Below are 23,303 nucleotides of genomic sequence, written 5' to 3'. Positions count from 1 at the left end.
TATGCCCAGCGATCCTTTGACTATGAACAATTCAGAGAGTTCCAGCTCCAAGTGAATGCGCAAGATGGAGGATCTCCTCTTCTCAGCAGCAATGCCACCCTCAGGGTATTTATTCTGGACCGCAATGATAACACTCCTCGAATCCTGTCCCCTTCCCCAGAAGCCAAGGGCTCTACTTCATTTGAGATGGTGCCTCGTTCTGCTGAGGAAGATTATCTAGTCACAAAGGTAGTGGCTTTGGATGCTGATTCTGGACACAATGCCTGGCTCTCCTACCATCTGGTCCAGGCCACTGAGCCAGCCCTCTTCACCATTGGTTCTCATACTGGGGAGATCAGGACAGCCAGGGCCTTTGTGGAGAGAGATGCTGTGAAACAGAGGCTGGTGGTTGTGGTGAAGGACAACGGACAGCCTCCTCTCTCAGCCTCCGTCACTTTGAATCTGGTGTTTGCAGAGAACTTCCAGGAGGCCCTTCCAGAAATGAAAAACCTGCCAAGGAACTCAGAAGCTCAGTCTGATCTCCAATTCTATTTGGTGCTGGCCTTAGCTCTGATCTCCTTCCTTTTCCTCTTGACAGTAATTCTGGCCATTGCGATGAAGCTCCGGAGCTCAGGGAATCCCAAATTCCTCCAGTGCTTTGGCCCTATTCCCAATTCGACAGCAGGTTCCATGTTTCCTCCTAATTTTGAAGATGGGACTTTGCCTTATTCCTACCAATTTTGCCTCTCCTCAGAGTCCCAAAGGAATGAATTTACTTTTCTTGCTCCCAATGTTCAGTTTGCAGACAATCTTCTTTGTGGTGACAAATCTGAAGTGCCTTTTACAGGCAACATTGAAAACCACGTAAATTCTGAGGTGGATAATGTTGACAAGGTAAGATGCGTTGTGTAAGAATCAGTTTATCTGCACAGTTCCCTAGTTATTATTCACAGGTGATATGGAAATACCACATTCATCAAATTAATCTATTTCATTATAGGCAGGAAAGATGTACTACTATGCAATGTCTGCTGGTGTGTGTAGATAGACTTGTACCTTATCTTGTACCAAAATCCATAGTCATCTACCAAAGGTGACAAGGCTTTACACGTGTATATCTTATAAGTATACTATTAAGTGGTTAAACAAGTGTTTCACTTGTATCTTATATCTTCTTTATAATTGATGCAGGTGTTGTCCTGTTTCTGGTTTGGGATATTCAAAGTCATTAGCTGTTTGCATAGATGTGAAGTAACCAGTTAGGCTTTTCCTCTGGGTCTTAATGATGAATAAATATTTTACTTTAAAATAGTGACTAGTAAAGTGTAACATTTCGGACACTCTGGATTACCCAAACTGTGTTTTTTTCTGACATGAAGAAGGGTGAATTGCCTCTCCTGGAAATTGCCAGAAAAGCAATTCACCTATTCAGTAGGGTGAAAAGGATCTTTGCATTGTTTAACATTTTTTAAAACCTAATTTTGGAAAACCAGAAGTGGGTTTCCAAATGTAGGGCTCTAGAGGATCCTGGGAAACAAAAATGGACTGTGGAGCAATTGAAGTTCCCTATGTCTACTTTAAAGGAATCATGGGAAGAAATAAATTAAGTCTTTGGAAGTACCTATAACATTATGTTCCTGTGCATACTTACTCCTGAGTAAACATAGGAGATTATTGCACTTCCTTTCCTCCCACACTAGATGCAGGATGTAAATTTAAATAGATGGATTTTATAACATATATCCGGGCCCGGGCCATAGGCATCCCATACCTGATTCAGGCTTCTCCCACACGTTTTAAAGAAAGGGAAAATCCCTTTCTTTAAAAGATGCAAGAGAAGCCCAGATTGGGTAAAGGACACCTATGGCCTGGGCACAATAACACGTGCGTATTTAAATTTGTGATAAAATCTGACTATTTAAATTTATATCCCACGTCTAATGCAGGAGGAAAGGCAGTGCAATAATCTCCTAGATATAGCCATTCTGTATGTGTTCACATTCATGCATTCGTAGAAATTTAGCACTGCTTGACAGTATTGCTTTTGTGTCAAATATTTCATCCATTGGTAGCTATTCCATAACCTGCTTTATAATGTAAAAAAAGAAGAAGTTACCTTTCCAAATGACCCATCCATTTGAACCATACCAGCATTCTATAGAATGAAAATTTCATATTTAAAATCACTTCCACTGTAGTAGGATGCATAATCTCTAGAAGTTCATAAAATTAATAAATATTTTCTGTTCCTTTCCTTGACCGTACCACATAAATCATGCAAGGGGTGGAAACACACATTTGAACACTTTCCTTTCAGGCTCATGAAAATATTTTATCTAGGAAAAATGAAAACATGTGCATTGAAGTGATTGCAGGTGCTGTGTGTGTGTGTGTGCGCGCGCGTGCGCGTGTAACTTCAGGTAACTTGTCAACTGCATAAATTTCATATGGTTGTCTTAGAAAAGGAATACTCAGAGGTAGTTTTACCCAATTCTTTCCTCTGAAATATAGCATACAGTGCCTGGTATTCATTAGCAGTCTCCCATCCAAGTACTAACCAGGCATGACCCTGTTAAAGCTTCCAAGATCAGATGAGATCTGCTGCTTTTAGGGGCTTGGAGGTGCTGCTCACTGGGAAAGAAGAAGGAAGCAGTTTTCTTTCTTTCTTTCTTTCTTTCTTTCTTTCTTTCTTTCTTTGGTCCCATAAGCAATGGGTGGGGGAGGAGGGTTCTGTGGGATCCACTGTCAGAGGAGTGGGGATTCACTTTTTGGTTCGACAGCCACTCTTCATGCAAGTGTTCCAAGCTTATGGGAGCTCTCCCTATGTTGGATCTGTCTTGGCCTAGGGTCCAGCACCAGGAAGACTTCCATACAACTTAAGAGGAGCTATAGGAGGCACAGCCATAACATCAAAAGTAGATTCATCACCTCTGTGGCAGTGGATCCATTGGTCATTCAACCACAGCTTGCCTTTCACCTCATGTTTTTTGTTGTTGTTCCATGCCTTCAAGACGTTTCCAACTTATGTAGTTTTCTTGGCAAGCTTTGTTCAGAGGTGGTGTACTCCTTCTGAAAAGTGGGATGGTGCAAATCCAGTCGTGACATAATACTGGGGCACCAGCACTGCTGAGGTAATAATGTATGAGATTATGAAAAATGCTGCTTTAATACCATCCTCTTGCATTCCACTCCTTAGTATTCAATTTTTGAATACTTGGCTACTACACCTGTGCTCATTAATGTTTTAACGGAGATGTAAATGAAATCACACATCTACTGCACCAGGGGACAACTAAGAGAGCTAGGTACACTGGTTGGCAATGGCAGAAGAATGCTAACAGATCTTTGGGGAAACAGAAGTACATGAAGAAAAACTGAACTGTGATACATTGAGAAGGAAACTGAGTCTTACATAACAGTTTAAAAGATGTCAATACAGAGTTGTATTGGGCCCTTTGAGAAAATAACTTCCAAAACACCCCCTGACACACACACTGGCATCTGTCATATCTGAGCATAATAAGCATCATTTTGATGGAATACCTATAGAAATAATAATGGGAAGTGTCTAAGTCACCTGAAAAAATGAATTTACAAATGTGCTATCAAACAGGCAGCTCACCTTCTGTTTCTTAGAAGTCTACATTCAAAGTCTAGTATTCAGAGACATGGAAAGCATCTGCTCTGATCTGGTGCCATAACAAACTGCTATTCCCAGAATTACATAACATTGAGCTATGGCAACTAAAGTTGTATCAAATCGGATGATTTCTGCAGTATGGATGCAGCCATAATCATGTCAGTCTGCATCAGTATGCAAAGAGATCTTGTAGAGAAAGAATATTGTAGCATAAGCTTTCATAGACTAAGTCTGCTTCATCTGATGCAAATTTAAACAAGGCGAACTATGTTGCTATGTCTGGTGAAATTGTGCTCTTATACTTATTTTACCAAATACCTCTAATGTATAATTATAAAATAATATTTTTTCTCAAACCTCATAAAATTGTACCTACCCTGCTGCAGAAAGGGTACACATGAAAACATTTCTATCTTGTTTCAAGACAGAGCTTGTAGTTCCCCATCGAAGCCTCACAGTGCCGCTGTTGGCCAAGATAGTTCTCAAAGAGGAATTGCCAGCCTTGGCAATTCACTGCAGATCAGGGAAACAACAGAAGATATAGGCATTTGAGGACATTGCCTTGTCAAAAGAAAACTACTGTAATGTTAAGCAGGAGAAAGCAGTGGCACTATTAGTATTTCATTCTTTGGCTATTTCTGACTTCTGATGGGAATTTGAAATTCTTCAGCTTATCTGAAGAAACCAAATGAAGATGAAGCAAATTTTCTCATTGAGTAGAATGGAGGACAGGGACAAAGAAAACAACCGATCATTACAAAGGCAAGTACTTTTCTTATTCTTCTCTTTGTTAAGCCAGGCTGCATCAGAAAACATTCAGTATTCAATTCCTGAAGAAATGGAAAAGGGCTCCATTGTGGGAAATCTTGCAAAAGATCTGAGGCTGAAAACTGGAGAAATAGCAAAGAGCAATCTGCATATCCTTTCTCTAGGAGAAAAGCAGTATTTCACTATCAATGTAGAAAATGGAATACTTTATGTAACTGACAGAATTGACAGAGAGGAAATATGTGGGGAAACTAAATCATGTGCTATCAGTTTTGAAGTGATGGCTGAAAACCCTATGAATATTTTTCACATAACTGTAGAGATCCAGGATATAAATGACAATGCACCACATTTTGTGGATGGTGATATCAAGCTACAGATCAGTGAATCCACATTACCAGGAACCACATACATTCTAGAGCAAGCTGAGGATCCTGATATTGGGGTAAATGCTCTCCAGGATTACAATTTGAACAATAATAAGTATTTTGTTTTGGAGGTTAGAGAGAGGGAAGATGGGAAAAAATATGCAGAAATAGTACTAAACAAACAACTGGATCATGAAAGTGAACACTCTTTCCATTTAATACTTATGGCTATGGATGGAGGGAAGCCTCCCAAAACAGGGACAGCCAAAATATGGATTACTGTCATTGATGTCAATGACAACTCACCAGTTTTCACTCAAAAGATGTACATGGTGACATTGAGAGAGAATACACCAAGTGGTTCTTTAGTGGTACAGGTGAAAGCCACAGACAGAGATGCGGGTTCAAATGGCCAGATCAGCTATGGATTTAGAAACATCCCTGAACGTGCTCGCCAGAAATTCAACTTGGACTCACAAAATGGGAAAATAACAATTAAGGAAACTTTGGACTTTGAGGAAACAGAGAAATATGTGATGACAGTAGAAGCAAGTGATGGAGGTGGATTAGCAGCTCAGTGCAACATAGAAATAAAATTATTAGATGAGAATGACAATGCCCCAGAAGTAATTCTGGCTTCCTTATCAAGTCCTATACCTGAAGATTCAGAACTAGGAACACTGGTGGCTCTTATTAACATTAAAGACAGAGATTCTGGAAATAATGGGGAAATTACTTGCAATTTAAAATACTTTTTGCCATTCAAAGTAGTGTCAACATCCAATAACCTCTATAAGCTTCTTACAGATGGTCCCCTGGACAGAGAAAGCACTCCAGAATACAATATTACAATCATAGCAACAGATAAAGGCACACCTCCTCTTTCAACAGAGAAGACCATCTTGCTGAGGATTTCAGATGTAAATGACAACTCCCCTGCCTTTGAGAAATCCTCTTACAATGCCTTTGTGCAAGAGAACAACCCTTCGGGCTCTTCCATTTTCTGTGTACAAGCCTCAGATCCAGATCTGGAACGCAATGCCCGAATCACTTACTCCCTCCTCAGAAGCAACATTCAGGAGCTGCCTCTCTCCTCTTACCTCTCCATTAACTCTGAAACTGGCATCATCTATGCTCAGCGTTCCTTCGACTACGAACAGTGCCAGGAGTTTCAGGTGGAGGTGAGGGCCCAAGATGGAGGCTCCCCACCCCTCAGAAGCACTGCCACTGTGAAGGTCTTTATCCTGGACCAGAATGACAAGAGCCCTCAAATCCTTTACCCTTCTCAGGGTGCGGAGGGCTCAGCCTTGTTTGAGATGGTGCCTCGCTCAGCGGAGGAGGGCTACCTGGTGACCAAGGTGGTGGCGGTGGATGCTGACTCTGGGCACAATGCTTGGCTCTCTTACCATCTGGTCCAGGCCACTGAACCAGGGCTCTTCTCAATTGGGGTCCATAATGGTGAAATCAGGACATCCCGGACATTTTTGGAAAGAGATGCTCTCAAGCAAAGGCTGGTAATCTTAGTGAAGGATAATGGCCAGCCACCACTATCCAGTACTGTGAGTCTCAACCTGGTCTTTGCAGAGAACTTCCAAGAGGCTCTTCCAGAAATTAACAGTCATTCCAGAGAGCCAGAGTATCAATCAGATCTCCAGTTCTACTTGGTCCTTGCCTTGGCTTTGATTTCATTCTTATTCCTTCTGACAGTGATTCTGGCTATTCTGACAAAGCTTCGAAGATCAGGAAGCCCCAAATTTTTGCAATGTTTTGGTCCTGTTCCTCATTCAAACAATACTATCATATTCCCACCAAACTATGAAGAAGGGACTTTGCCTTACTCCTATCAGCTTTGTTTGTCCTCTGAGTCCAGGATACAGGAATTTACCTTTCCAGCACCCCCTGTTCAAATTGCAGAGAATATTTCCTGTAATCAGACATCTGATATGCTCCTGGCAGCTGAACAAGGAAATAATTTAAATACAGAGATGGATAAATGTAATGTGGTGAGTGTTTATTACAAAAATGACATTTAATTTCAATTGTAGCTATTAATATTTTTGGTTGTGAAACAGTATAATTAGCTCTAGTATTACCATCGGCACTTCATAGACACAGATTTTTTTATACACGGATTCAAGCGTCCATAATTTGAAAATGTTCCAAAAAAGTATAAAATTCAAATATCAAACCTTGATTTTCTATTTTTTATAAGGGACACCATTTTGCCATGTCATTAAATTTAATGGGACATGAGCATCCATGGATTTTGTTATACATGGGGGTTCTTGATATCAAACCTCAGCATATAACAACAGTCCACTGTAATAGTAACTTTAGATTTTCATAGGCATCTCATTGCCTACCACAATTTCGAAAATCTCCCAAAAGTATGATTTGTCCTTGCTGGATCCCACTATGGAAAGCAAGATAATGAACTGAATCATGAATTCCTGAAAAAACTGAAACTGGCATTTGGTCACATTCAGATTGGATATATGTCTGTATCATGCAGCTTCTGTGAAAAAAATGTAATCTAACAGCCTCAACAGACTGGAATTAAAAGCCAGCCTCGGGGAAGAGTAGGGATGTGGTGACCACATGCCGGCTGCCCCTACTCCATCCCCATGCCGCCTGTCTGACCAGACAGCAGGCAGCATCATGCCACGTCTTCGGCACAGCATTTACATAGTGGCTGGAGGGTATTGTGTATGTGTGTTCTTAATACAAGACTGTGTGAAGTGGGGTGGGATGGGGTTTATGTGTATTTCTGTGAATTTTTTTGAATAGTACACTTGCATTAGTGGAAGATCAATCCTGAATCTAATCTATTAATTGCAAGATATACAGCAATAGCGGTAGAAGAATTCCATCCACATTTCTTTAAAATTGTAAGGATCATCAATTATCAGCACATATAGAAATTCTTGGAACCTCAGTCTGAGAAAGGGAGGGCAGGCATTGGATCTGTATCACACAATAAATGTCTGGCAGAGATCATCTGTCTCTGGAAATTATGGGTCAAGGGAGAAAACTATTAGAATTGGGTGCATAAAATATAAGTAAGCAAAGATAGGTGGGTTTATATATTGGTGTTGAACAAAGGATATAATGTATGGGAAGTGAAAACTGATCAATTTATACAAAAGCCTCAAACTTGTAAAACATTTGCATTTCTGCTGCTTGTGTATGCCCATATTCTCTGCTTAGCACTGCAAAGAGCTCCACTCATCCAAACAGTTCTGCCCATTCTCTCCTATGTTCTTTTTGCATGAAACTGACTCCAGAAACACCAGTAACATCACATTTTGTCTTGCAAAGCCTCCAAAGGATGGCTCCTAGAGGCAAAAGGGGCACTGATTGTACCAGTAGAGTGTGGCGGGTTACAGACCGCCAAAAAATACGTATGGAATATGTATTAGGGTTAGGAAGGGGTGGTGCTTCCGCACCACCCTAACCCTAGTACGTATTCCATACGTACAACATGGCGGCGCCCCTTCCACATGGGGGCCGCCATGTTTACGTATCGGACGCATAGCGTCCAGACGTGTCGCGGCACCTATGACGGCGCAAATGCACCAGCGGCACCTCGCGACATCATAGAGGCGCCGCAAGAAGGAGCTCCATTTTGGAGCTCCTTTTTTGCTCCGCGCGGGAGCCGCGTGGTGTGGCTGCTACAGCTCCCACACGGAGCAAGCGGCGGCGGCAGCAGACCGCCTCAAAGCGGTGGTCTATAACCCGCCTGTGACTGCAAAATAGTGCTTCATTATATTATTGGGATCGGACTCAGCTTCATACTCTCCTTTATTTTGATCAAGATTTCTGTCAAGTGATGCTTCTGTTTGCAAATTGCTTATTGGTCACTTTTCTGTTAAACTTTTCACTTTATTCCCAAGCCCTCATACACTCCTGAAAAAATGTTTATATGTGTCTGCATGTTCTTCTGCCTTTTTACAATTACTTCCAGTGTTCTCCCTTTGTGTACCACCACCCTTGTGCTGCATGTTAAGTGTAAGTTTCACATGACAGGAACATCTCTTCTGGTAGACAACCTGGTAAGGACCTTAGAGACTGAGGGTGCTATATACAGCAGCAAACTGAGTACACAAACAACACAAACAAACTCAGAAGGATATGATCACAGTTTTGGTGCATGACATGAAACCTCTAATGGCATGTTAAAAATTGTGGATTATCAATTAGAAAGAGAGTTTGGAACAATTATAGGTTTGTAGAAAAGGCCAGTTATAGAGATATAACAGTTCTATGTGTACAGTTAGATCTCTTGTTTCCTGTTCAAATTGCAAACCCCTTCCCTTGTATCATCTGTCTTGCATCTCTTGTTTCCCCCTCTGGGGTGTATTGGCTGTTGACATACTTTTTCACAATCTATTTTATCATTCCTTAGAGTGACCGACTTTATACTTTATTTCAAAGTAGATGTTTATCTTGGATAAAAGTGGGGTACAAATACAACAAAATATTATTCCATGTGGCCAGACAGACCCTGCAGGTTCTCTTTCCAACTACACAAAGCATCACTTGCATCCAAAGAGGAGGCCAAAGGCTCCTACTGTCAGAACAGGAAACCTCTGCAACCCATGGTAACACTTATCTCACAGCAAGGATTATACTTTTATGCTTGGAGAGGGAAAAACAGTAGATAAAACCAAGCTGATTTTGCTTTTCAACATTATATTGGAATCCCTGAGCAACTTGATTCATTTGACCACAGAGAGGAGGGCCAAGGACCTGGCTTACAAGTGTAGTTGCTTTGCCTAACTGGAAAAGATACTTGATTCGTATTGTGGATACAGATTAGTCCTTTGGAATCAAAGTAGATATTTCAGGGATGACATTTAATGATGGACGTAGTTCATTACCATGATATACTCAATAGCATAACAATCCTAGGATTGTGTTTTCTTCCAATGGTGCTCATACAGTCTTTTTGAGATATAGATAAAAGCTCTTGGCATGGTTAGCTGACTCTTCAGAGTAATTCAAAACAACAAATGAAAAGGCATGAAGTAATTCATTTGGAAGTAGACATGTATATTTGCAGAGGATAACCTTTGGGTAAACACAATAACGTACGTTCACATCCAAACTTCTTTTATTTTAAAGTGAATAAACATGCCTTGCAGTTTTCCATCATATCCTCATGGTGTCACTCTTAAACCATTCTGGAAACCAGGGAGAGCATAAAAAGATGCATAACGTCCACTGATTCTCCCAGTAAAGTCATTCTTGCCTATTTGCTTTGCACATCGGAAGAACAAGAGATCATGAAGACAAAACAATCATACTAGGAAAAGAAAATTGATACTCACTGTATAATCTGCAAAAAATTAAGGAAAAATCCAGTTGCTTTTTTGCTATGCTGCATCATTTTGAGCAATTGATCTGATATTGTTTTTAAAAGGAGGACTTAATTCAGTATACAGATGAACAGAAGACATCAAGACAATGGCTGGGAACTCTCAAGGCAAGTATTGCTTCTCTTACTATTGCCTTTCTCCTGCTGGGCTACCCCAGAACAGATTCATTATTCAATCCCTGAGGAAATGGCAAAGGGCTCCATTGTGGGAAATCTTGCCAAGGATTTAGGACTGAATTCAAGAGAACTGGCAAGGCGTAACCTGCAGCCTGTCTCTTTAACCAAAATGCAGTATTTCTCAATCAGTGCAGAGAATGGAAACCTCTATGTGAATGACAGGCTAGATAGAGAGCAACTGTGTCATTTAGCTGCACATTGCTTTGTTAATTTTGAAGTGGGGGTAGAAAACCCTCTCAATATTTTTCATATAACTATAGTCATTCAGGACATTAATGATAATACACCCCAGTTCCTCAGTGACACTATCAACTTGGAGACTAGTGAATTCACATTGCCAGGTACCCGATTTCTCCTGGGGAAAGCTGAAGATCCAGACATTGGGGTGAATTCTCTCCAGAACTACCAATTAAGCCCCAATCAATATTTTACTTTGGAAGTCAGAGAGAGAAAAGATGGAAATAAATATGCAGAACTGGTCTTGCAGAAACCACTTGATCGGGAAAGTGAAGAAATGATTCATTTAGTTCTTACAGCCTTGGATGGGGGTGAGCCTCAAAGGTCTGGGACTGTCCAGGTATGGATTAATGTCACTGATGCAAATGATAACCCACCCATTTTTACTCAAGACATTTACAAGATCAGTCTGCATGAAACTATTCCAGTTGGATCTCAGGTGCTCCAAGTTCTCGCTTTTGATAAAGATGAGGGTACAAATGCTCATGTGCGATATGAATTCAGCAACATACCAGCAAACAGCCAAAAGACATTCAGCCTAGATCCTATTGGTGGCATAATCTCTCTCATGGGTCCATTGGATTTTGAGGAAACCAAGGAATATACAATGACAGTTGCAGCCAAGGATGGCGGAGGACTAGTTACTCACTGCAATGTTGAAATAATTGTTCTTGATGAGAATGATAATGCACCAGAAGTGACTTTAGCCTCCACATTAAATTCTGTACCGGAAAATACTCCACCTGGAACTGTGATTGCTTTCATCAGTGTAAATGACAAGGATACTGGTGACAATGCAGAGGTTACATGTCATTTAGAAGATGATCTGCCCTTCCAGATTCTTCCCTCTTCTAATAAGTATTACAAGCTCCTGAGTGAAGGTCCTTTGGACAGAGAAAGAAGTCCTGAATATAATATCACAATCACAGCCACTGACAAAGGAATCCCTCCTCTTTCCACACATAAAACCATCTCTTTACATATCTCTGATGTCAATGACAATGCTCCTGCTTTTGAAAAATCTTCTTACAGGTTCTATGTGCCAGAAAACAACCCTTCTGGTGCCTCCATTTTTAATATTAAAGCCTTTGATCCAGACATAGGCCAGAATGCAAAGATCATATACTCCATCCTCAGCAGCAACATTCAGGAGTTTCCCATTTCTTCTTATATCTCTATTAACTCTGAGACTGGCACCATCTATGCCCAGCGATCCTTTGACTATGAACAATTCAGAGAGTTCCAGCTCCAAGTGAAGGCCCAAGATGGAGGATCTCCGCCTCTTAGCAGCAATGTCACACTCAGAGTGTTTGTTTTGGACCGCAATGATAACACTCCTCGAATCCTGTCCCCTTCCCCAGAAACCAAGGGCTCCACTTCATTTGAGATGGTGCCTCGTTCTGCTGAGGAAGATTATCTAGTCACAAAGGTGGTGGCTGTGGATGCTGATTCTGGACACAACGCTTGGCTCTCCTACCATCTGGTCCAGGCCACTGATCCAGCCCTCTTCACCATTGGTTCTCATACTGGGGAGATCAGGACAGCCAGGGCCTTTGTGGAGAGAGATGCTGTGAAACAGAGGCTGGTGGTTGTGGTGAAGGACAACGGACAGCCTCCTCTCTCAGCCACCGTTACTTTGAACCTGGTGTTTGCAGAGAACTTCCAGGAGGCCCTTCCGGAAATGAAAAACCTGCCAAGGGACTCAGAAGCTCAGTCTGATCTTCAGTTCTATTTGGTACTGGCCTTAGCTCTGATCTCCTTCTTATTCCTCTTGACAGTGATTGTGGCCATTACAATGAAGCTCTGGAGGTCAGGGAATCCCAAATTCCTCCAATGCTTAGGCCCTGTTCCCCATTCAACAGCAGGTTCCATGTTTCCTCCTAATTTTGAAGATGGGACTTTGCCTTATTCCTACCAGTTTTGCCTCTCCTCGGAGTCCCAGAGGAATGAGTTTACTTTTCTGACGCCTAATATTCAGATTGCAGACAGTCTGCTCAGTAGTGAAAAGTCTGGCGTGCCTCTCACACTCAACAGTGAAAGCAATTTAAATTCTCAGATGGAGAATAATGACAAGGTAAGCTATTTGGCAACAAGGATAAGATTAGCTGCACAATCTGTAGTCAGGTTTTCCAACTGACATGAGAATATTACTGTAATCATGTCCATTTATTTTATTCTAGGGATGAAAACTCAAATGTTATGTTTTTTAAAAACAGTGGGCAGCCCCATATTTTATATCTGTTCTACTTATGATTTAGATATTAAATATCTTGATGCAGGATTTAAGCCTTTTTTGAAGTATGAGGCTCTATAATTGCCAGATGGATTACTTTTTTTGACTGTCATGAAACTTAAATCACTTTATATTGCAGTTAGAGTGAATTATCCGAACTTCATGGTGTGTATATGAGATGAACCATGATATCTGATTTCCTTTGGACAATGACATCTAGTTCCTAATTATTTTCCTAAGTTCTACTCCAGTGTAAATTTATATCCCTCTGAATCAAATAAATCCCTTTTAATCAAATGGGATTTACTCCTTAGTAAATGTTCATAGGATTGTCCTTATGTCTATATATCAAATTGTATTGTATTAACCAAGCACCTCCCTCACGTGTTGCTTTTATATCTGTAGTAATTTGTATTCTTTTATGGAGATGTATATTGATGGGGGAAACATTGGCCTTTCTAGGTCTGTATTATTAGGGCCTAGATCTCTTACGTAGCTCTACTTCTGTAACAACTAGTGCATTTTCTCTTGCCTAGAGATTTAGAGAACCAGTGTTATGTAGTGGTTTGAGTGCTGGACTACAACTCAGGAGACCAAGGCTTGAGCCCTCACTTGGCCTTGGGCAAGTCACACTCTCTCAACGTCAAGGCAAGGCAAGCACAAATCCCTCTGAACAAATCTTGACAAAAAAGTCCTGTGATAGGGTTGTCTTATGTCCCAAACAATCCTATGAAGACAAGAGAAAATATATATGTTTCACCTTTTTGACCTTATAACAAAAGTCTGGAACAAGCTTCATATAACCATCACTAACATCTCTTCCCAGTACGTGTCTCAAGCAAACTTAAGGACAGAGCAGGGAGACATTGTCAACCTTAGTTTGGCAATTATACTCTGATGCCCCATACTGTATCAATTAGTAAATAGATCCAGCCCTTTTCTTCACAATGTTTCCCTAACAGTATTCAAAGGAATCTCCTATTGCTTTATCCCATCTAGTGGGGCAGGTTCTTAGGATTGCAAGCCAATATAACCAGATCAAACACCACATCCCTGCAACTTCTTCCCTGGCATAAAGCAAGCAAAGAAATCCCCTAGTGCAAGATGGAGGAAGACCCCTAATTTACCTATTCATCCCTTAGCAATTGATTAATCTGACACTGTGAATTAGGGGTGCTTTTCTTTGGGAAATAGGCCAAGGAGAAAAATGAAAATCTTGATAAAAGCACATTATGTCTTCCCTTCATTCCATCACATCATGGCTTGTGCATCACTGTGCTCTAATTCTGGAGAAGTGAAGGTGGAGCCCATCATATTCCTGGGTGAATGGCATCGGTGTAGTAGTAATACGTGATTTCTTTACAGATGTGCCTTTAATATTCTACATTATATAGTAATCCACTTCTTATTATTCAAGACTTTGCATATTTATCTACTACGGTTCACAGCAAAATGCAGTAGTACAGTTTTAACAGGGAAACATGGATGAAATCCAAACACCAACAGCACAAGTTGAACATGAGTCAACAGTGTGATATGGCAGCTAAAAAGGCCAGTGCGATTCTAGGCAGCATCAATAGAAGTATAGCGTCTAGATCAAGGGAAGTAATAGTGCCTCTCTATTCTGCTTTGGTCAGGCCCCACCTGGAATACTGTGTCCAGTTCTGGGCACCACAATTCAAAAAGGATATTGAGAAGCTGGAGTGTGCCCAGAGGAGGGTGACTGAATGGTGAAGGGTCTGGAAAGACTTAGGGAGCTGAGTGTGTTTAGCCTGGAGAAGAGACCATTAAGAGGTGATATGATAGCCCTGTTTAAGTATTTAAAGGAGTGTTGTATTGAATATGGAGCAAGCTTGTTTTCTGTCACTCCAGAGAATATGACCTGGAACAATGGATGCAAGCTACGGGAAAAGAGATTCCACCTCAACATTAGGAGGAACTTCCTGACAGTAAGGCTGTTCGACAGTGGAACAAACTCCCTGGGAGTGTAGTGGAGTCTCCTTCTTTGGAGGTCTTTAAGCAGAGGCTGGATGGCAATCTGTGGGGAGAGCTTTTATTGTGAGTTCTTGCATAGCAGGGGCTTGGACTGGATGGCCTTGTGTTCTATTCCCACACTATGATTCTATGATTCTGTGATTCTAAGTGGACAACTAAAGAAACTAGATGCATAGTAAAGCAAAAAACAAAAAAACCAATCACTGGTTGAGAAGAGGAGATCATTAACATTTTTTATTCTTACAGTCCTGTAGCAACAGAGGTATATTTAAAATTATGAGATATTAAGGAAGAATTACCATTTTATGTATCAATTACAGTGATTTCCATAGAGAGTTCAATTGCACACTTTGAGAAAATGACTTTAAAATGCCATAATCTGTGATATCTCAGCATCCTCTGACAGCTTTTAAGTAGCTATAAAATCAAATGCCTACACTAACAAGAATCTAAATGTTTCAGTGCCACATTAAAGACATGTTTAAAAATGTCTTATCACACATCCATCTGCTAACTCACTTTTGCTGCAGGTGTCTATGAAGTGTACACATAGGGGCTGAGCCAAATTTCTTGTTATGCAGTGTGGAGCAGAGCATATGAAATGGACAAAATAATTCCAGTACCATTTCCTGGAATTTTAAATGCAAGAGTATAGGTTGAAAAAATTATATAGATTACCTGGGAAATGTTGTGACCATTGGAAGTGTTATTCATTCATTTCAATAGTATCTCCAGGAAGTCGGTGGTGGTGGTGGGGCGTAATCATTTCCTCTTTAATAATATGAAAGATGTATTATTGCTTGATTGTTCCTGTGAGGATCTTCATTATATTATTGAAAAAGCATACAAGATTCTAAAATATATTTTATTTATTAAGCAACAGAAGAAATTGCTTAATCTGCCTTTCAAGTCATACACATAAAAATGAAAATAATCAGAAATCCCTTCCATATCATTTGTTTTAACGTATGGAGTGCAGTTCCCCATATGAGACTGAGAGTGTCACTGTTGGCCAACAATGAAAAACTACTATTCAAAGGATGCCTGAAACAGTGAAAATGCTTATTCACTGGGAAGCAGCAGGACCTATGAACACACAACGTTTCTGATTGAGAAAAGAAAACTACAGCACTGTAGAGCATAAACCCATAATACTGTACTACCAATATTCTCCTGATAAGGATTTCTGAAACCTGAATGGAACTGGAATTATTTCAGATCATCTGAACACACCAAACAAGGATAAAAGAATTTTTTCTAATTGAATGGAATGGAGGACAGGCATAATGTTAACTGCAAATTGCTACAAAGGCAAGTACTCCTCTTCTTCTTCTCTTTCTTCTGTATATCTGCCTCAGAAAACATAAAGTATTCAATCCCAGAAGAAATGGAAAGAGGCTCCATTGTGGGAAATCTTGCAAAAGATCTGAGACTGAATACTGGAGAAACAATAAACAGCAATCTGCATCTCATTTCTCTAGGTAAAAAGCAATATTTCTCTATCAGTGCAGAACATGGGAATCTTTATATAAGTGATAGGATTGATAGAGAGGAACTATGTGGGGAGACTAAATCATGTGTTATCAGTTTTGAAGTGATGGCTGAAAACCCTATGAATATTTTTCACATAACTGTAGAGATCCAGGATATAAATGACAATGCACCACATTTTCTACATGGTGATATCAAGCTAGAAATCAGTGAATTAACTTTGCCAGGAGCCACCTTTATTTTAGAGGAAGCAGAAGATCCTGACATTGGGATAAATGCTCTACAAGATTACACTCTCAACAGTAATGAGTATTTTGCTTTGAAAGTTAGAGAGAGAGAAGATGGGAGGAAATATGCAGAATTAGTACTAAATAAACAGTTGGATCATGAAAGCGAAAGCACTTTTAGTTTAATACTTATGGCTATGGATGGAGGGAAGCCTCCCAAAACAGGGACAGCCAAAATATGGATTACTGTCATTGACATCAATGACAACTCACCAGTTTTCACTCAAAAGACTTACACAGTGACACTGAGAGAGAATGCACCAAGTGGGTCTTTAGTGGTACAGGTGAAAGCTACAGACAGAGATGCAGGTTCAAATGGCCAGATCAGCTATGGCTTTAGAAACATCCCTGAAAATGCTCGCCACAAATTTACCTTGGACTCACAAAATGGGAAAATTACAGTTAAGGAGGCTATGGACTTTGAGGAAACAGAGAAATATGTGATGACAGTAGAAGCAAGAGATGGAGGTGGCGTAGCAACTCAGTGCAATGTTGAAATAAAATTAGTAGATGAGAATGACAATGCCCCAGAAGTGATTCTGGCTTCCTTATCCAGCCCAATACCTGAAGATTCTAAAGCAGGAACTCTGGTAGCCTTTATCAATGTAAAGGATTTAGATTCTGGGGATAATGGGGGAATTACTTGTCATTTAACAAGCGATATGCCATTTAAAATAGTGTCAACTAACAATGGTTTCTACAAGCTTCTTACAGATGGTCCCCTGGACAGGGAAAGCTCTCCAGAATACAATATCACAATCACAGCAACAGACAAAGGCACACCCGCACTTTCAACAGAGAAGACCATCTCCCTGAGGATTTCAGATATCAATGACAACTCTCCTACCTTTGAGAAATCCTCTTACACTGCCTTTGTGTCAGAGAACAATTCTGCAGGTTCCTCTATTTTCCGTGTTCGAGCCTCAGACCCAGATCTGGAACACAATGCCCGAATCACTTACTCCCTCCTCAGAAGCAACATTCAAGAGCTGCCTCTCTCATCTTATCTCTCCATTAACTCTGAAACTGGCATCATCTATGCTCAGCGCTCCTTTGACTATGAACAGTGCCGGGAGTTTCAGGTGGAGGTGAGGGCCCAAGATGGAGGCTCCCCACCCCTCAGCAGCACTGCCACTGTGAAGGTCTTTATCCTGGACCAGAATGACAAGAGCCCTCAAATCCTTTACCCTTCTCAGGGAGCGGAGGGCTCAGCCTTGTTTGAGATGGTGCCTCGCTCAGTGGAGGAGGGCTATCTGGTGACCAAGGTGGTGGCGGTGGATGCTGACTCTGGGCACAATGCTTGGCTCTCTTACCATCTGGTCCAGGCCACGGAGCCAGGACTCTTCACAATTGGGGTCCACAATGGTGAGATCAGGACATCTCGGACATTTTTGGAAAGAGATGCTGTCAAGCAGAAGTTGGTAATCTTAGTGAAGGATAATGGCCAGCCACCACTATCCAGTACTGTGAGTCTTAACCTGGTCTTTGCTGAAAACTTCCAAGAGGCTCTTCCAGAAATTAACAGCCAATCCCGAGACCCAGAGTATCAATCAGATCTCCAGTTCTATTTGGTCCTTGCCTTAGCTTTGATCTCATTCTTATTCCTTCTGACAGTGATTCTGGCCATCTTGACAAAGCTTCGAAGAACAGGGAGCCCCAAATTCTTACAGTGTTTTGGTCCTGTTCCTCATTCAAACAATGCTGTCCTATTCCCACCAAACTATGAAGAAGGGACTTTGCCTTACTCCTATCAGCTCTGTTTATCCTCTGAGTCCAGGATACAGGAATTTAGCTTTCCAGCACCCAGTGTTCAAACTGCAGAGAATATTTCCAGTCATCAGAAGTCTTCTGTTCTTTTGACAGCTGAACAAGGAAATATCTTAAATATAGGGATGGATAAAGCTGATGGGGTGAGTTTTGGTATGCTTGTTACCCATTTTATAGTATGTGCATATTTTTACTGAGAATTAAATTTTCTAAAATATTTAGACATTTGTCATTCTATAACCATATATATTACACAAGCCAGGTCCAGGCATAGAATATGTACTTTACTGAGATGTGAAGATGCAAATGCCTCTGGGCCAGTGTTGAAACAGTGGTACCATCAAGGACAAAACATTGGGCAGTGATTTATGTCATGTTTCAGAATACCTATGGAAATTAATTTTCTAGTATCTATAGGGACATGCTGACCAGTAGTTTGGAGCAGCATCTGGCTGCTTCAGCGCCAGTTGGCCCCTGATCGGCGTGGGACCATGGCAACCACATGGGCCTGGACCCAATCTGGGCTGCTGCCATGGTCGAAATCTGGCTGCCGGCAGGACCAGCTTTTCCATGCTGCTTTTTATGCCAGCTCTTTCAGATTGGTGTGCTCTTGCCATGTCTTCTACATGGCATCCATCTGTTTCGGAGCTATATCAGTTGTCCAAATCATATGTGATTTTTTAAGAGGCATTTGAATCAAGTAACAAGTTCAGCAATTAATTGTGCTATGCTATTCTCATGAACAGAGAATGTGCGTATTTGTCATTAGAGTAGGAATTGTAATGTGAAAAGGAGAGTGTTTTTTATGTCTCTTGGTGCCATGCCCTCTCTAGAACTATCAGTCTTGGGTTCCTTTGTAGAGCAGGGCATAGGAATAGCTCATGGTGAGGGAAAGCCCTCATAATAATAATCACCATCATTGATCTTGGGGACAGTGAAAGCCAATAATGTACTGCTAGTAGGATGTACAGGCCCAAATTATGTATGAAAAAGTGTCTTTTTCACAAGTGCCCTATGAATCTTTCTGAATGTGTGTGTGTGCGTGTGCGTGCACATGTGAAATGTTGGATCTGAAAAATGTGCTGAGATACACTTTCAGAAAACAATATGAAATACTATCACCTAACTTATTAAAAGAGATTTGTAACAACTGTAATTATGTTTTAGTGGCATGTGCAAAGTTATCCAGATCTACTCTGCACTACAGATGACTACAGCAGAAGCTGAAAGATGTTTTAGCAAGCTACCACTCAAACTGCAGGATTTCTACCATGGGGCAAGAATGATTAAGCGGCCTAAATATTTTGTGTATTAAGAGAGAGCTAGTAACTCTGAGGAGACAATTCATGATTTTATAATGAAAAGAACAGAAAAGTATAGCTCTAAATTGAAACCAATTTATTTGCAATATGTTTGCAGCCACAACAATTTCTTCAAATTCTTTTAAAATTAAAGCGGAATAAGACCTCTATTATGACCAACTAAAAATTATTAGATAATCATGAAGTTGTGTAGGTAACTTTTTTCACGTTAACTTGCTGAACAAAAATACTAAAATGTTAAGGGCAGTTTCAATTGTGATAGAACAGCCTCATTGAGGGTCATGGTGACATTTCAGAAATCTACATATATGACATTTGAATGCTCACAATTCATATGTTAGCTATTAATATATAAAAACTATGTTGTCGTAGTGCATTTGCAACATCAGTTTACCGAATAAAAATTTACAGCTCACAGTTCTAGTACAGAATTTTAAGTATGAAATTGATTAATGTAAATTAAAGCTACTATAAAAATAGAGCTGCCATAAATGGACAGAAAGACTGGGGTGAAGGGAGAGCAGAAGCACCCACCGCTGCTAATATGCATTCTGGCTACAATGCTAGCAAAGTCCTCCACTTCAGAAAAATAACTTGTCATTGGACACTGTCACAAAAAACTATAGAGCTTATGTATGTGATTATGTATCTGCATGGCAGGAAAAGGACACAGCTATTGGATAAATTAAAGTCACAAATTTATTATAAGTACTTTGCAAGTTAAATGTCAACACCTTAGCATTTAAATGTAAAACTCCTCAACTCTTGGGTGGAAACTACATGAAGAACATGGGAAAAGATGTGACTGTTGCAAAATCTTGTATACATTCATTCCATTTCCTCCCATGAAAAGCTTGGAGAACCATCAGTTTGACTTTAAGAATCTATAACAGAAAGAAAGAAATGTATTATTGCCTCTCTTCTAGTACAGTTAGGCCAGTACAGGGTTTTTTTATTACTTAATCTACAGAATATACTCAAAATGAAAATGTATTATTTCTAAAAACCACACAATATGTTGCTTACCGTAACTCAAAACAACAGCATATAGTTATGAAAATAGCAAGAAAACCTTTCCACATGGTTTCAAGACAAGAGCTTGCAGTTCCCCATCAAGCCTCACAGTGCCACTGTTGGCCAAGATACTTAAAGAAGAATTGCCAGCCTTTCGATTGCTCATATTCACTGCAGATCAGGGAAACACCAGAGGACAGCGGCATGCAAACACATCTGCTTAAGAAAATTACTGTGATACAGATGAGCATAAACCTGTGATACTATTAAGAGTCTCCTAAACATTTCTGGATTTTGGTGTGATTGGAATTTGAAATTCTTCAGCTTATCTGGAGACATCAAATGAGGATGAAGCATTTTCTTCCATCAAGTGGAGTGGAGAGCAAGCACAAAGATAACAGCAGATCACCTCAAAGGCAAGTATCTCTCATCTTATTATTGTATTTGTTCCACATAGCTACCTCAGAACATATTCAGTATTCAATCCCTGAAGAAATGGAAAAAGGCTCGATTGTGGGAAATCTTGCCAAAGATCTGGGACTGAACACAGGACAAATAGCAAATAGCAAACTGCATATACTCTCTTTAGGTGAAAAGCAGTATTTCACTATCAGTGCAGAAAATGGAAATCTTTATATAAATGACAGGATTGATAGGGAAGAAATATGTGGGGAAACTAAATCCTGTGCCATCAGTTTTGAAGTGATGGCTGAAAGTCCTATGAATATTTTTCATATAACTGTGGACATCAAGGATATTAATGACAATGCACCACATTTTCTACATAGTGAGATCAAGCTTGAAATCAGTGAATTAACCTTGCCTGGAACAACATTTGTTTTGGAGGAAGCTGAAGATCCTGATATTGGGGTGAATGCTCTACAAGATTACCAACTGAACAATAACAGGAATTTCATTTTGGAAATTAGAGAGACAGGAGATGGAAAGAAATATGCAGAATTAGTACTAGAAAAACAGTTGGATCATGAAAGTGAAAGCAGTTTCCATTTAATACTTTCAGCTATGGATGGAGGGAATCCTCCCAAAACAGGGACAGCCAAAATATGGATTACTGTCATCGATGTGAATGACAACTCACCTGTCTTTACTCAAAAGATTTACATGGTTACACTGAGAGAGAATGCACCAAGTGGTTCTTTAGTGGTACAGGTGAAAGCCACAGACAGAGATGCAGGTTCAAATGGCCAGATCAGCTATGGTTTTAGAAACATCCCTGAACGTGTTCGCCAGAAATTCAACTTGGATTCACAAGATGGAAAAGTTACAGTTAAGGAGTCTCTGGATTTTGAGGAAACAGAGAAATATTTGATGACAGTAGAAGCCCGTGATGGAGGTGGATTAGCAGCTCAATGTAAAGTTGAAATAAAACTATTAGATGTGAATGATAATGCACCAGAGGTGATTTTGGCCTCCTTATCCAGTCCAATACCGGAAGACTCTGCAGCAGGAACTCTGGTAGCCCTTATCAACATTAAAGATAGAGATTCTGGAGATCATGGGGAAATTGCTTGCCATTTAAAAGACATTTTGCCATTTAAGGTGGTGTTTACTTCCCATAACCTCTATAAGCTTCTTACAGATGGCCCTTTGGACAGGGAAAGGACTCCAGAGTACAATATCACAATCACAGCAACAGACAAAGGCACACCCCCTCTTTCAACAGAGAAGACCATCTCCCTGACGATTTCAGATATCAATGACAACTCTCCTACCTTTGAGAAATCCTCTTACACTGCCTTTGTGCCAGAGAACAATCCTGCAGGCACCTCCATTTTCCATGTTCATGCCTCAGATCCAGATCTGGAACGCAATGCGCAAATCACTTACTCCCTCCTCAGAAGCAACATTCAAGAGCTGCCTCTCTCATCTTACCTCTCCATTAACTCTGAAACTGGCATCATCTATGCTCAGCGCTCTTTCGACTATGAACAGTGCAGGGAGTTTCAGGTGGAGGTGAGGGCCCAAGATGGAGGCTCCCCACCCCTCAGCAGCACTGCCACTGTGAAGTTCTTTATCCTGGACCAGAACGACAAGAGCCCTCAAATCCTTTACCCTTCTCAGGGAGCGGAGGGTTCAGCCTTGTTTGAGATGGTGCCTCGGTCAGCGGAGGAGGGCTATCTGGTGACCAAGGTGGTGGCGGTGGATGCTGACTCTGGGCACAATGCTTGGCTCTCTTACCATCTGGTCCAGGCCACTGAACCAGGACTCTTCTCAATTGGGGTCCACAATGGTGAGATCAGGACATCCCGGACATTTTTGGAAAGAGATGCTGTCAAGCAGAAGCTGGTAATCTTAGTGAAGGATAATGGCCAGCCACCACTATCCAGTACTGTGAGTCTTAACCTGGTCTTTGCTGAAAACTTCCAAGAGGCTCTTCCAGAAATTAACAGTCATTCCAGAGACCCAGAGTATCAATCAGATCTCCAGTTCTATTTGGTCCTTGCCTTAGCTTTGATCTCATTCTTATTCCTTCTGACAGTGATTCTGGCTATCTTGACAAACTTCGAAAAACAGGGGAGCCCCAAATTCTTGCAGTGTTTTGGTCCTGTTCCTCATTCAAACAATGCTGTCCTATTCCCTCCAAACTATGAAGAAGGGACTTTGCCTTACTCCTATCAGCTCTGTTT

General features: G+C 40.7%; 2 protein-coding genes across 15 annotated transcripts in view; both read left to right on the top strand.

Annotated features, from left to right (window-relative positions):
* Positions 1–23,303, top strand: part of LOC121928513 (protocadherin gamma-C5-like) — a 368,742-nt gene that overhangs the window by 107,979 nt on the left and 237,460 nt on the right. Inside the window, exon 1 of one of the 14 annotated variants that reach the window (XM_042463321.1) lies at positions 4,193–6,758. The exons of 11 other annotated variants lie outside the window; for them this stretch is intronic. In XM_042463321.1, coding sequence (XP_042319255.1) covers positions 4,308–6,758 — 2,451 coding nt within the window. In that variant the 5' untranslated portion in view covers positions 4,193–4,307. Of the gene's footprint in view, positions 1–4,192; positions 6,759–10,029; positions 12,621–15,849; positions 18,463–23,303 lie in introns of those variants that run through there. 2 more of the 14 variants (XM_042463330.1, XM_042463333.1) reach the window with 2 other exon arrangements.
* The window catches only part of LOC121928039 (protocadherin gamma-B5-like), a 7,606-nt gene continuing 5,168 nt past the window's right edge, over positions 20,866–23,303 (top strand). The window contains exon 1 of the mRNA XM_042462225.1: positions 20,866–23,299. Coding sequence (XP_042318159.1) covers positions 20,998–23,299 — 2,302 coding nt within the window. The 5' untranslated portion in view covers positions 20,866–20,997. The remainder of the gene's footprint in view (positions 23,300–23,303) is intronic.

Source organism: Sceloporus undulatus, chromosome 4 (assembly GCF_019175285.1).
Source record: "Sceloporus undulatus isolate JIND9_A2432 ecotype Alabama chromosome 4, SceUnd_v1.1, whole genome shotgun sequence".
NCBI classification, from domain to species: domain Eukaryota; kingdom Metazoa; phylum Chordata; class Lepidosauria; order Squamata; family Phrynosomatidae; genus Sceloporus; species Sceloporus undulatus.
Note: the sequence above shows the minus strand (reverse complement) of the source record. Positions and strands in the feature narration are given on the sequence as shown.